The sequence below is a fragment of the Haliaeetus albicilla genome, chromosome W (genome assembly GCF_947461875.1).
Source record: "Haliaeetus albicilla chromosome W, bHalAlb1.1, whole genome shotgun sequence".
In the NCBI taxonomy this organism is placed as follows: Eukaryota; Metazoa; Chordata; class Aves; order Accipitriformes; family Accipitridae; genus Haliaeetus; species Haliaeetus albicilla.
Window position 1 is genome coordinate 35,245,787 of NC_091515.1, and position 13,520 is coordinate 35,259,306.

The 13,520-nt window shown below is 65.5% G+C and overlaps 3 protein-coding genes across 6 annotated transcripts; all 3 read left to right on the top strand.

Moving 5' to 3' along the window:
* The first annotated feature begins 1,181 nt into the window (after positions 1-1,181).
* CRX (cone-rod homeobox) lies at positions 1,182-5,736 on the top strand. Of its 4 annotated transcripts, none has more exons than XM_069775020.1 (5): positions 1,182-1,235; positions 2,142-2,220; positions 2,726-2,881; positions 3,210-3,361; positions 3,876-5,735. In XM_069775020.1, the coding sequence occupies exons 1-5, from the start codon at positions 1,197-1,199 to the stop codon at positions 4,497-4,499; spliced, it is 1,050 nt and encodes a 349-aa protein (XP_069631121.1). In that variant the 5' UTR covers positions 1,182-1,196; the 3' UTR covers positions 4,500-5,735. The 4 variants fall into 4 exon arrangements, with proteins under 4 accessions (XP_069631121.1, XP_069631122.1, XP_069631123.1 ...); XM_069775022.1 differs by having other exon boundaries at positions 1,218-1,235; positions 2,170-2,220; positions 3,876-5,731; XM_069775021.1 differs by lacking the exon at positions 2,142-2,220 and having other exon boundaries at positions 1,195-1,235; positions 3,876-5,731.
* A 2,000-nt stretch (positions 5,737-7,736) lies between these two features.
* Positions 7,737-8,895, top strand: LOC138683465 (thymus-specific serine protease-like). Its single transcript, XM_069775252.1, has 3 exons — positions 7,737-8,107; positions 8,372-8,495; positions 8,570-8,895. The coding sequence occupies exons 1-3, from the start codon at positions 8,041-8,043 to the stop codon at positions 8,730-8,732; spliced, it is 354 nt and encodes a 117-aa protein (XP_069631353.1). The 5' UTR covers positions 7,737-8,040; the 3' UTR covers positions 8,733-8,895.
* A 2,384-nt stretch (positions 8,896-11,279) lies between these two features.
* Positions 11,280-13,250, top strand: DMAC2 (distal membrane arm assembly component 2). Its single transcript, XM_069775120.1, has 7 exons — positions 11,280-11,297; positions 11,491-11,552; positions 11,758-11,968; positions 12,365-12,429; positions 12,509-12,642; positions 12,717-12,879; positions 12,962-13,250. The coding sequence occupies exons 1-7, from the start codon at positions 11,280-11,282 to the stop codon at positions 13,248-13,250; spliced, it is 942 nt and encodes a 313-aa protein (XP_069631221.1).
* Positions 13,251-13,520: the final 270 nt, after the last annotated feature.

Here is a 13,520-nt window from a genome sequence, read left to right on the forward strand (position 1 = left end):
AAAATCTTAATGATTTGGGAACAGCCCCAGGGCTGGGACCCCCTCCCTGGGGCAAGGCCGTGCCCCTCCCTGTTTTTGGGGGGCTGGGGCGGCCCCCAGGCGAGCTGCAGGCTGCATCTGTGCTGTCCCCTGGCCCTGACACCCCCCCCCCCCCCCCCCAGCACGGAGATTAGGGTTAATCAGCCCCAAATCCCCATGTCTGAAAAACAAACTAATCATCCCGATTTCAACACTCTCCTCCCAGCTGCTCAGTGGCTGGGGGGGGGGGCCCTGCTGGGATGTGAGCAGGCCCCATCAGGATTGGGGGGGTGGGGGGGAGGCCCTGCAGGATTGGGGGGGCCCTGCTGAGCTGGGGGACTGTGGGGCCAGGCTGAGTTTGGGGGGGCTACACTGGGGGGGTTTTCCTGGTCCCCCCTCCTCCTCCTGGCCCCCCCTCCAATGCCAGCCCCCCTCCTCCCCCCCCCAAATGCTGCATCCCAGTTGGGGGTCCCCGTGTCCCCAGCACCCCGCTGTCTGTCCCCATGTGTCCCTGTCCCCGGGGCTCAGACATGGCAGCTGTCTCTGGGATTAGCTCTGGGCCCCAAGGAGAAGGGGGGGGATGTTCTGTCCCACCCCCAGAGGGACCCAGGTGTCCGGGACCCTGCATCCCCCTCCTCAGGACAAGGACCCAAGCAGCCGGCCAAGCCCTCCCCCTGCAGCCCCCCCCCCCCCCAGACCCCCAAAGTGACCCCAGGGAGGGGCCCCGACCCCCCCCTCCGAGCTTTGCAATGAGTGCCTTCGTTTGCCTTAACAAGCTGGGGCGGTGGCACCACCAAATTACCCAGCCTCAATCACCACCCAGGGCATAATTAGGGGTGATGAGGTTCGTTATTAATGGGGGTTTGACGGGGGGGGGAATGATGATAACCACTCCCATCCCCATCGGGTTGTTAATTAAAAGCAGCTCATTATCCCCCCCCCCATTAACGGGGTGGGGGTCCCTGCCTGGGTCCCCACCCCCTCCACCCCATGCAAGGAGTTGGGGGGTGGCAGCAGGACACCCCACACACACCCCCCCCCGCCGTCCCAGGGGATGAGCGTTAATTGCCGGCAGCGGTGGATTAACAGGGGCCAATGTCACCCCCCAGGGATTAGTGGCAGCACGGTGGTGTGTGACATCATGCTGGGCCCTACTTAAATCTCCCCCCTCCGCAGGGATGCCTTCCCCGCTGCCACCGCCACCATCACCATCGCAGGTAGGTGCCGGCCCGTGGGGTGGGGGGACATCTCGGGGTGTCCCTGAGTGGGACCGGGGACATTTGGGGTGGGGGACAAGCCACCGGCTCCAGCCCCAGCTCAGGCAACCTGGGGTGATGTCCCCTGGCTTGGGGACAAGCCACCAGCTGTGTCCCTTGGCATTGGGACGGGGTGGCCAGCCCTCAGGAGATGTCCCCTGGCTTGGGGATGGGCCACCACTTCTGTCCTTGACTGAGGGAGATGGTCACCAGCTCTGGGGTGACATCCCTTGGATCGTGGAGAAGCCACCATATCTGTCCCCAGCTTGGGGACATGGTCACCAGCCCTGGGGGGGATGTCCCCTGGCTTGGGGACAAGGCACTGGCTCTATCCCTTGGCTGGGGGACGGCGGCCAGCTTCGGGGTGGCCTCCCTTGGCTCAAGGACAAGCCACCAACGCTGTCCTTGGCTCAGGGACAGGGTTCCTGGCTCCAGGGTGACGTCCCCTGGCTTGGGGGCAAGCCACTGGCTCCGTCCCCTGCCTTGGAGATGGGATCTGGATGCTGGGGGTGACCTTCCTTGGCTCGGGGACAAGCCACTGGCTTTGTCCCCAGCTGGGGGATGGAGTGATCGGCCCTGGGGTGGCCACCCCACCTTGGGGACAAGGCGCTGGCTCTGTCCCCAGTGCAGAGATCGGGTCCCCATACTGGGGACAGGTTTTGTCCCCAGTTTGGGGACAGGGTGACCTGCTCCAGGGTGTCCTCCCCCATCGTGGGGACAAGCCACCACTTCGAGGACAGGGTGACCGGAGTGGCCTCTCCCCCTGGCTCGGGGACGGACGGGGTGATGTCCTGGCTGGTGCTCTCAATTGGGGACCGGGCAAGGGTCCCCGTCCCTAAGGATGTCCCTGTGCTGTCCCCTCCCCAGTGCCAACCGCATCCCTCTGTCCCTGCAGCACAGCCCGTGCACATCCTACCTGGAGCCCGGGGGACTGTGGGGCGCACAGGTAGGACTGGGGGGGGCCGGGATGGATCCTGCACCTGCCCCGGGGCACCTGTCCCTGCCGGGCACCCCCTGTACCACACCGTGCTGTGGCGTGTTGTGCCGTGCCACACCGTGCCATGCCGCATTGCACCACATTGTGCTGCACTGTGCCATGTTGTGCTGTGCCGGGCCGTGGTGTGCCATGTCGTGGTGTGCCATGTCGTGGTGTGCCGGGCTGTACTGAGCCATGCTGCACCATGCCGGGCTGCACCATGCCATGCTATGCCGGGCTGTGCTGTGCCATGGCATGCAGTTCTGCACCATGCTGTGCCGTATGGTGCCATGCTATGCCAGGCTGTGCTGTGCCACGGTGTGCCGTGCTGTACCATGCTGTGCCGCATGGTACCAAGCTGTGCCATGCCACGGTGTGTGCCATACTGCACCATGCTGTGCTGCACGGTGCCACACCACATGGTGCCATGCTCCACCGTGCTGGGCGTGACCCCCCCACCATGTGTCCCTCACAGCCAGCGCCCAGCCCACCTCAGCAGTGCTGAGGCCCGGTGCAGAGGGTCTCACCTGGAGCATGATGTCCTACATCAAGCAGCCCCACTACGCTGTCAACGGGCTGAGCCTGGCCGGGCCCGGCATGGACCTGCTGCACTCCGCCGTGGGGTACCCCGGTGAGCCCTGGCACTAGGACGAGCTGGCATTTTCCTGGGGGGGGACGTGCACAAGGGTGGGATGCACGGAGGGGGGCTTGCGTGGGTTGCACAGGGGGTTTGTACGGGGGATTTGCATGGGGGTGGGTTGCATGGGGGGTTTGTTTGCACGGGGGAGTTGCATGGAGATTTCACGCACACTCCCATCCCAGCTTCCACAGTGCAAGATTCCCCTCACACCCCTGATCCTGCCTGCTCCCTGGGTCCCATCCCCATCTTGGGGGGGCTCCGGTGAAGCCAGGGCGTGCGGGGGCCGCTCTGACCCCCCACACCCTCCCCGTTGCCGCAGCCACGCCGCGGAAGCAGCGCCGGGAGCGCACCACCTTCACGCGGGCACAGCTGGACATCCTGGAGGCTCTCTTTGCCAAGACCCGCTACCCCGACATCTTCATGCGCGAGGAGGTGGCCCTGAAGATCAACCTGCCTGAATCCCGCGTCCAGGTGAGCACCGGCCCTGCTGGCATACGCAGGGGACATGCATGGCCTCGTGTGCACAGGGAGGATCGTGCACAGCCTCGTGGGCACGAGCAGGGGACATGCATGGCTCCACATGCACGGGGATGGTCGTGCACAGCCCCGTGTGCGTGAGCAGGGGTCACACATGGCCTCACGCGCAGAGGCAGGGACAGCAGGGCTGGATGCACCAGCGCACACGTGCAAGGGTGCGCACATGGATGCGGGCACTCGGGAGCGTGCGAGGTGCGGTGCACGCACCTGCATGCCCAGGGTGCGCAGCTCTGTGCTCACACGCATGTGTGCAGGCACAGGGATGCGATTCAATGCAGGCACACACATGCGCGTGTCCAGGGGGTGCAGTTTGGTGCATGCACGTCCCTGGTGCACACACACACGTGTGCATGCAGAGGGATGTGATCCGATGCACGTATGCATGTCTGGGGGATGCAGCTCGTTGCATGCACGCACAGCCCGCGCCTCAGTTTCCCTGTGCCCACAGGTCTGGTTCAAGAACCGCCGGGCCAAGTGCCGGCAGCAGCAGCAGCAGAGCAGCGGCCAGGCCAAAGCTCGCCCCGCCAAAAAGAAGAGCTCCCCAGCCCGGGAGGCAGGCACTGAGGCAGGGGCAGCTGGCCCCTACAGCCCCCCACCCACTGCTCCCACCGGCACCCCCAGCTCTGCCGCCGGTGCCACCATCTCCATTTGGAGCCCAGCGTCCATTTCGCCCGTCCCCGACCCATTGGCTTCCTCGGCTGCCCCGGGTTTGCCACGCTCGGCGCCTTTCCCCAGCACCTACAGCCAAGCCGCTGGCTATGGTCAAGGTTATGCTGGCTCGGCTGCCTATTTTGGGGGCCTGGACTGCAGCTCCTACCTCTCGCCCATGCACCCGCAGCTGGGGGCCCCCGGGGCGGCCCTCAGCCCCTTGGCCACCCCTGCCATGGGTGCCCACCTGGCCCCCTCGCCCGCCGGCTTGGCGGGGCAAGGCTATGGCACCGCCGGGCTGGGCTTTGGCCCCGTTGACTGCCTGGATTACAAGGAGCAGGCAACCTCCTGGAAGCTCAACTTCAACGCTGCTGACTGCCTGGACTACAAGGACCAGAGCTCCTGGAAGTTCCAGGTCTTGTGAGGGGGAACCGGCTCCAGCCCCACCGACGGCGCTTGAGACCCCCCCGGCCGGCACAGGCTTGGCAGCAGCCCACGCCACACGCTCCTGCTCCACAGGGCATCTGCGTGGCACGGAGCATCCCTGCACGGAGCATCCCCGTGGCATGGACCAGCCCTGTGGCACAGGGCATCCCCACAGCATGGGTTATCCCCACGGCACGGAGCATCCTTGCAACACGGCACAGCCCCCTAGCATGAACCATCCCCACGGCACGGAGCATCCTTGCAACACGGCACAGCCCCCTAGCATGAACCATCCCCACGGCACGGAGCATCCTTGCAGCATGGACCAGCCTCGCAGTGCAGGGCATCTGCATGGCACGGAGCAGCCCTGCAGCACGGTGCATCCCCACGGCACGAGGCATCCCCGCAGCACAGAGCATCCCTGCACCATGGACTATTCCCACAGCACAGGGCATCCCCATGGCATGGGGCATCTGCATGGCACTGAGCATCCTGGCATGGAGCATCATGGCATGAGGCACCCCATGGCACAGAGCATCCCTGCACCATGGACTATTCCTGCAGCATAGGGCATCCCTGCACGTGGCATCCCCATGGCACGGAGCATCTTTGCAACATGGCACAGCTCCGCGGCATGGACCGTCCCCATGGCACAGGGCATCTCTGTGGCACGGGACATCCCAGTGGGACGGAGCATCCCTGCACCATGGACTGTCCCAGCAGCATGGTGCATCCCTGTGGGATGGAGCATACTCATGGCACGGAGCATCCCTGCACCATGGAGGATCCCTGCAGCAGCAGGGACTATTCCCATGGCATGGAGCATCTCTGTGCTATGGAACATCCCCGTGGGACGTGCAGCAGGGTGGGACCCCATTCCAGCTGGCGTTGGGAGTGTCCCTGTCCCCTGCTGCACCCCAACCCCCGTCCCCCCTGTAGCTTCATCTTCCCCACCACCACCCCGTGCAGCTCGGTGTGGGGCTGGCAAGCGCACAGAAGAAGGAAAAGGCTTCAAAAAATGAAATGATAATAAAAAAAGTGGAAAAGAAGGAGGTGGCGTGCCCTCTGCCTCTCTCAGTAATGCCAGCAGCTAATGAGGGGCTGCTAACGAAGGGCTGTGTGGAGCAGGTAGCGAGCTGGGCTGGGGGGGACCCCAGTGTCACCCCATCCTGGGGCGAGAGACCCAAACCTCCTGCCCAGAAGGGACCCAGGCATCCGGACGACCCCCCCCCCCCCCAGGCACCCAGTGGCAGGGGGGACCCAGGCGTCTGGCCCTGCAGGGGGGTCCTGGCCCCCATTTAACTCATCCCCCCACCCTGCTGGGTTATTTTTACTGATCTAATTTAGCAAATGAGGCGGCTCTGGCTGGGGGTGAATTAGAGGGATTAGGGGCTGGGTGACAAATTGTTTGGGCGATGGTGGGTGACAGCTGCCCATGGGGTGGCTGCTGCCCGCTTCAAGTGTCCCTGCACCCCCAGAGACCCCCTGTGCAACCCCCACAGAACCCTGTGCACCCCTCTGCACCCCCATGCACCTCTTGGCACCCTTCTGCACCCCCATAGACCCCCTGTGCACCCCATGTGTGCCCTTTGCACAAGGGTCCCAGTCCCAGGGGACACCTGGGCTTTGGAAAAAGGAGGACCCCCCCCACACACATTTCCCTTTAACCCCTAAATCCTCCCCGAAATGCTGTCATAAATCCATTAGGCGCTAATCCGGTGATGCAAGCAGCCACGTGGGGCCCAGAGTGGGGCACAAGGGGATGCTAGGCCTGGGGGGCTGCGCTCATGGGGGACAGGCACTGGGGGACCCTGGTTTTGCTGGGGGGGGGGGGTGTCTGTACACATGGAGGTCCCTGGGAGTACTCTGGGAGGGTCTGTGCAGATGGGGATCCCTGGGGGTGCCCCTGGCTTGGTTGGAGGGGTCCCTGCACATGGGGGTGCCCTGGGGGGGGTTTGTCTGTGCACATGGGGGTCCCCCAGGCATGGCTGGGGGGGGTCCATGCACATGTGGATCCGTGCACCTGTGGTTGGGGGTCTGTGCAGGTGGGGATCCCTGAGGGTTCCCCAGGCTTTGCTGGGGTGGGGGGTCCCTGCACATGGGGGTCCGTGCACTGGGGGCGGGGGGCTGTGCAGGTGGGGGTCCTGCCCCCCTCCCCGGGGTTAACCCAGGCCCTGCCAGCAGGTCTGCGGGCGCTGGCCGGGCAGATGGAGCCTAATCCGGGCTGAGCCAGGGCGGGGGGGGCTGGGGGGGGCCAGGGAAGAGGGTTAAGCCCGGTTTAACAGCCCTAATGAAGGGGATAAGGAGGGCGGCAGTGCCAGGGTGGGGGCTGCGTGCGGGCCCCCCCCTCCAATGGGATGGCGATGTGTCTGGGCCGGTGCCGACGCCACGTGGCCCCTTGCACAAGCCCACGGGCCATGCAGGTGGGTGTGCAACACATGCAGGGGTGCATGGCCCGTTGCACACGTGGATTGGGGGTGCGCGGCCCATTGCACAGGCATGCAGGGGTCTGTGGCCCATCGCACACACATGCAGGCATATGTGGCCTATTGCACACATGTGCAGGGGTGCGCAGCCCCCAGTTCTCCCCCCCCAGCCCCCCCGGCACAAGGGAAACCGAAACCTCCCCCCACATCGGACAGGCCCGTGGAGCCCGGTGTGTCCTGGTGCATCCCGGTGCTGCTCCTGGTACATCCCAGTGCCGGTGCATTGTTCTCCCAGTGCATCCCAGTGTCGGTGTCTGTGCTCCCCCGGCCCTGCCGTGTCCCGGCAGCTGCTGCTGCTGCTGCTCCTGATGCAGACGGAGACGGGTGAGTGGGGGGGGTTGGGGGGGCAGGGGTCCCAGTGCAGGACCTAGCAGGGCTGTGGGACCCCAGCTGGGGCCTTGGGGACCCTGATTAGGGCAATGGGACCCCCATTAGCACCATGGGACACCAATTAGTGCCCCAGGACCCCTATGAGGGTGCTGGGACCCCAATTAGGGCAATGGGACCCCAATTAGGGTGCTGGGACCCTAATTAGTGCCCCAGGACCCCAATGAGGGTGCTGGGACTCCAATTAGGGTGTAGGGACCCCAGTTAGGGTGCTGGGACCCCAGTTAGCACCATGGAACACCAATTAGCTGCAGAGGACCCTGATGAGCATGCCAGAACCCCAATTAGGGCCATGGCACCCCAATTAGCACCCCAGGACCCCAATGAGGGTGTTGAGACCCAGATAGGGTGTTGGGGTCCCCGGTCAGGGCCAGGCTGAGGAGGGGCTGAGCCCTGACAAGCTCATGGCACATGTGTCCGCAGGCCCCAGGTGGGAGGCACCGGGGGGGGGTCCCCCCTGAAGGGGTCCCTGCTCCAGCCCCTCGACCACTTTGACCGCCTGGAGAGATGCAGCCTCAGCCAGATAGGGGAGGTGGGGGGGCACATGCCCTGCACACGTGGCATATGTGTGCACATGCGTGTGCCCCCCCCCCATGCAACCCATCCCATCCCCCCCACCTTTCCCGCAGCAGTACTGGATGAACCGGGAATTCTGGCAGCAGCCAGATGGACCCGTCTTCCTGCTGCTCCTCGGGGGGGGAGAGCGGCATGTCCCCGGGGGTCCTGAGCAGGGGTAGGGAATGGGATTGGGATGGGGATTGGGATTGGGACAGGGATGGGGATGGGAATGGGGACAAGGATGTGCCCGTGTCCATGCCCATGTCTGTGTCTGTGCCCATGTCCATGTCCGTGACTTTGTGCCTGTGTCCATGTCCATATCTGTGTCTGTTCATGTCCATGACCATGACCACGACCACGTCTGTACCCATGTCCATTGCTGTGTCCATGTCCGTGCCCATGTCCGTGTGTGTGGGTCCATGTCTGTGTCCGTGTCCAGGCCACATGGCGGAGCTGGGGCGGGCACACGGGGTGCTGCTGGCGGCACTGGAGCATCGCTTCTACGGGGGCAGCCAGGGGCCGGGGGGGGACCCTGACCTGCGCTTCCTCTCCAGCCAGCAGGCGTGAGTTTGGGGGGGGCACCCAAATGCCAGGGTCCCCTCACCCCCCCACCCCCCCCCCAAAAAAAATCCCACAGCCTGGCCGACCTGGCTGCCTTCCGGCTCCATGTCACGAGTGCGTGGGGCCTCAGCCCCAACCACACCTGGGTCTGTTTCGGGGGGTCCTACGCCGGCGCCCTAGCCGCCTGGATGCGTCTCAAGGTGGGCCGAATGCTTGGGTGCCCATCCCCGGGGGGGTGAGGGGGGGGACTGGTGACCCCCACTAGGGGTGACACCGTGCCTCAGTTTCCCCACCTCGTGTCTGCTGCCATTGCCTCATCCGCTCCCATCCAGGCTCAGGTTGACTTCACTGGATACAACCACGTGAGCCCCCCCAGATACCCTGGAACCCCCAGACCCCCCCCCAGGGCAGCTTTAACCCCTCGGGTCCCATCTCCCCACAGGTCATCTCAGCTGCCCTCTCCAGCCCCACTGTGGGGGGGGTCTCCGGAGGTGGGTCCAAGGAGGGTTGAGGGGGGACCCATGATGTGGGGGTGCACAGTGGGACCCCCCCCCAATCCATGCCGGCAGCGCCTGGGGGCAGTGACGGCAGCCTTCGCTGCACTGGACAGGTGGTTGCGTGGCCGGCAGTTGGTGGGGGTGCTGCAGGATTTCTCCTGTTGCCGACCCCCCCCCGGGGGACCAGGAGCTGCTGGGGGAGAACATGGCCATCTTCGCCAGGGCGGCACAGTACAACGGCCACCATCCCAGTGACTCAGTGGCTGTGCTTTGCCGTGCCATGACCGATGGCTGACGCAGCTCCCCATACCACCAGCTCGTGGCCGTCAACAAGGTGGGGGGGGAACACGGGGGGGGGGTGTGACCGTGTATGCCACTGCACCCTCCTGTACTCCCTGGTACCCTCCTGCACCCCATTGTACCCCCTTGCACCCTGTTGCACCCCATTCTACCCTTCTGCACCCCTTACACCCCCTTGTACCCCCTTGCTCCCTTCTGCACCCCCTCTCACCCCTTGCACCCCATTGCATCCCTTACATCCCCTTGCACCCCACTGCACCCTCTTGTACCTCATTGCACCCCCTCTTGCACCCCCTTGTACCCTCTCACACCCCATTGCACCCCCTCATACCCCCTTGCAGCCCTTACACCCTGCTGCCTGGGGGCCAGGGAGGAGCCCTGAGTGCAGCCCCCCAGACCTTCCTGCAGCATGGGGGGCTGCCCTGTACCCCCAGTTCATGGCGGGTGGCCGTGTGGGAGCTGCATCACCCCAAGGCTGGGGGGAACCGCTGGCTCTGGCTCTTCCAGACCTGCACCGAATTTGGCTTCTGTGAGCGCTGGGAAGGGTGGGGGTCAGGGTGGGGGGGGTGTCAGCCATCCCCCCCCGGTCTGCAGACCCCAGCTGCCGGGATGCCACCTGCCCCTTCTCCTGCTTCCAGACGCTATGGGCGCAACTCAGCCTCTGTGCTGATGTCTTCGGCATTGCCCTGGCACGTGTCTGAGCTGCCATCACCTTCACCAACACCTTTTATGGGGTGGCGCACCCCAACACCCGCTGCGTCCTCTTCGTTAATAGTATGGCATGGATTGGCATGACGCGGGGCGCCACAGCATTGCACAGCAGTGCATTGTGGCACAGCACAGTGAATCGTGACACAGCATGGCGCAACATGGTGCAGTGCGTCGTAGCATGGCATGGCACAGGAAGGCACGGGCCACCGTGGTATCGCATGGCGCAGCATGGTGCAGCATGGCACGGCATGGCGCAGTGCAGCATGGCATGGCACAGTGAATCATGGCACAGCATGGTGCAACACAGCACATTGCATCATGGCATGGCACAAGATGGCATGGGGCACTGTGGCACTGCACAGTGCAGAACGGTGCAGCGTGGCACAGCATGGTGCGGTGCAGCGTGGCACGGCACAGCACAGGATGGCACGGGCCACCATGGCATTGCACGGCACAGCATGGCGTGGGGTGATGCATTTTGGGGTGACGCATTTTGGGGTGACGTGGTGGTGGGGGTGACGTTTTGGGGTGATGTGGTGGCAGGGTGACACTTTTGAGGTGGCGGAGTGACACTTTTGGGGTGATTTGGTGGCAGGGGTGACATGGTGGCAGGGTGATGTGGTGACACGTTTCGGGGTGACACGGCGCCCACTGCCCGCAGGTGCGCTGGACCCCTGGCATGTGCTGAGTGCGGGGGGGGCCGTTTGGGGGTGCTGATCGCGGGGGCCTCCCACTGCGCCGACATGGCCCCCACCCGCCCTGGGGACCCCCCAGTGCTGAGGGCTGCCCGCCAGGTGAGTGGGGCTGGGGGGACATGGGGGAGGAGGGTACATGGAGGGGGGGGCAGCCCAGCTCACCCCCTGCTATGCCCGCAGCGCATCACAGCCCCCCTGGCAGTATGGCTGGCCCCCCCAGCCCCCCTGAACCACACCGGGATGGGGGGGCCCGGGGGGGGGGGGGAATGGGACCCAGGTGTCCTTTGTCCCCCCCACGACCCCTGGCCGCTCGGCCATGGTGGGGGGGGAGCAGGACTCAGGTGTCCTGACCCCCCCCATTTCACCCTATTCTTCACTATGGGGGGGGACCCAGGCGTCCTGCCCCCCCCCTCAAGGGGACCCCTGACCCCCGTGACCTCCATGACCCCCCCGGCATCCTGCCCCCTATCACTCCTCCGAACCGCCAGGGGGCGGCACAGACAGGGGTGTGTGGGCGTGGCTACGACTAGTGGGCGGGGAAAGGAGGGGTGAGCCTTGGTTCATGTCACGTGATGTGTCCAAGATGGCGGCGTTGAGGGTGGTAGGTGGTACCTGCCGTCACCTTGGAGACGGGGGTGGCAGGAGACCCCCCAGGGCCCCCCCCCCCCAGTGACAGTGGGGCGGGGGGGGACTCCAGGAGCCCCCGGGGTTCAGGGAGGCCCTGTGCCCCCTCCGCGGGACCCCTAAGGCCTAAAGGGGGGGCAGGCCTGGGCAGCTGGCCCCCCCCCCCAAAGCCTTTCTTCCCCTGCGACCCCCCCCAGCTGGGGGGGGGCATCCCTGGAGAGCGGGGCCTGGCGTGGGGGGCGGGTCACCAGCCCCCCAGAGCGCAGGCAGAAGGACGAGGTCCAGCCTGGCCATACTCCCCCCCCATTGGGGAGCAGCTTTTTGCACACCCCCCACCCCCGCTATAATTAAATCCCGATGTGTTCTCCCCCCGCAGCTGGCGGCTCCTGTACCTGTTTGGGGGGGGGGTGGGGAAACTGAGGCAGGGGCTGAGGCAGCCCCGCTCCCGCCCCACAGGTTCTGGGGTGTCAGGGGGCTCCTGCCCTACACCCCGGCAATGCCGGGGGGCGGTGGGGGGGGCTGCTGCAGCGCCTGGGCCAGTGGTTCTACGAGGTGGACGTGGTGACGGCCTGGGGAGAGCGGCTGTGGCAACACTGGCTGCGGCGACACCAGCTGCGGAGCAGGAATGCATGCGTGGGGCTGGGTCGGGCCCCCCCCCACCGCTGCCCCCCAACTTGTGGGGTGGGAGTAGAGAGGCTGGGTCGGGCTCACTGCTTGTGGGGTGCAGGCAGAGGGGTGGGATTGGGGCCCCCTCTGCTTGTGGGGCATGGGTGGAAGGGTCTCACTCAGGTCACCCGTGTGTGGGGCACAGGTGGAGGGGCTGGATTGGGGCCCCCCCTACTTGTGGGGTGCAAGAAGAAGGGCTGGATCCAGCCCCCCAGGTGTGGGGTGGGAGCAGAGTGTCTGGATTTGGGGCCCCCCTAGTTGTGGGGTGCAAGAAGAGGGGCTGGATCCAGCCCCCCAAGTGTGGGGCACAGGCAGAGGGGCTAGGTCAGGCCCCCCACTTTTGCCCCCCCCCCCCCCCAGGTACCATGGCTTCCTCAGGGATGTGTATGGGACAACGTGGTGGCTGCCGTCTTCACCCTGTCCTGTGGTGGGGGGGGGGTCAGGTGAGCCCCTGCCCTGCTTTGGGGGTGTCCCCCTTCCCCCCTGGGGGGGTGTGGCCCTCACCTTGATGCCCCCCCCCAGATTTGAGGGGCAGGAGCACTGGATCTGGCTGGAGAGCTGCTGGTGCCCTGAAGTGCTGCACCTCCATGACGTCCCCGTGGTGGCCCTGGACCTCAGCAGCTCCCCCCTCACCTACAATGGCTTGGACAACCTGGGTGAGCCCTGGGACCCCCCCCCCCCACAACCCTTTAGGAACCCCTCCCTGACCCTCCTCCTGCCCCCCCCAAAGTGCCGCTGACCTGGCTGCAACACCTCGACCTGAGCGGGTGCCCCCACCTTGACAACTGGGCTCTGGGGCGACTGCACATCTTTAGGGACAGCCTGCGGGAGCTGTCGGTGGCCCGCTGTCCTCACGTCACCGAGAGGGGTCTGGCCACCCTCCACCACCTCCAGTGAGCAGAGGGGATGGGGGGACTGTGGGGACCACCCTCCCAGTGCCAGCTGCCCCCCCATCTTTGTCCATTCCCCCCCAAGGGAGCTTTGGCAGCTGGATGTGGCAGGGGTGCAGGCGCCCAGCCCAGGGCTGGTCCGTATCCTGCTGGAGGAGATGCTGCCAGATCCTGGGCATGGACCTCGGGGACAGCGTAGGGACGGGGACACCGACACCATCAGGAGGGGGAAAGCCCCCTGCCTGAGGCTGACAGGGTTTTGGGGTGCGGAGGGAGCCACGTCGTCCCCCCGCCCCGGAGAATTAAATGCCTGGTGGCTGCGTGCTGCCTCTCCTCCCTCCGTGGATTTGGGTTTTTTTGGCAGTGATCAATGAGTTTCTCTGCTTTTTGCCCCGTTTCGAGAGGTCCCAGACCCCCCCCAGGGTTCCCGGCTTGAAACCGGCTGCTCTTGTGAGCATTTTGGGACGATGACACCCGGTTAACAGCCCCATGGGAACCAAGGAAGTGCCTGCTAATCCCCCCCCCAGGAGTTTAGTACCCCCTGAGGGGGTTAATCCCCTCTCCAGGGGGTTAATTCCCCCCTCAAGGAGGTGAATTCCCCCCTTGAGGGGTTTAATCCCTCCTCAAGGGGGGGGTTAATCCCC

Coding starts and splice junctions, on each gene's coding strand:
- CRX (XM_069775019.1), top strand. CDS start 2,061: ATGTCCTGGCTGGTGCTCTCAATTGGGGACCGGGCAAGGGTCCCCGTC. Junction 2,221..2,725: donor GGGGACTGTGGGGCGCACAG/GTAGGACTGGGG, acceptor TGTCCCTCACAG/CCAGCGCCCAGCCCACCTCA. Junction 3,362..3,875: donor TGCCTGAATCCCGCGTCCAG/GTGAGCACCGGC, acceptor CTGTGCCCACAG/GTCTGGTTCAAGAACCGCCG.
- DMAC2 (XM_069775120.1), top strand. Junction 11,969..12,364: donor CATGCGTGGGGCTGGGTCGG/GCCCCCCCCCAC, acceptor TGGCTTCCTCAG/GGATGTGTATGGGACAACGT. Junction 12,430..12,508: donor TGTGGTGGGGGGGGGGTCAG/GTGAGCCCCTGC, acceptor GCCCCCCCCCAG/ATTTGAGGGGCAGGAGCACT.
- LOC138683465 (XM_069775252.1), top strand. CDS start 8,041: ATGGACCCGTCTTCCTGCTGCTCCTCGGGGGGGGAGAGCGGCATGTCC. Junction 8,108..8,371: donor CCCGGGGGTCCTGAGCAGGG/GTAGGGAATGGG, acceptor GTCCGTGTCCAG/GCCACATGGCGGAGCTGGGG. Junction 8,496..8,569: donor TTCCTCTCCAGCCAGCAGGC/GTGAGTTTGGGG, acceptor AAAATCCCACAG/CCTGGCCGACCTGGCTGCCT.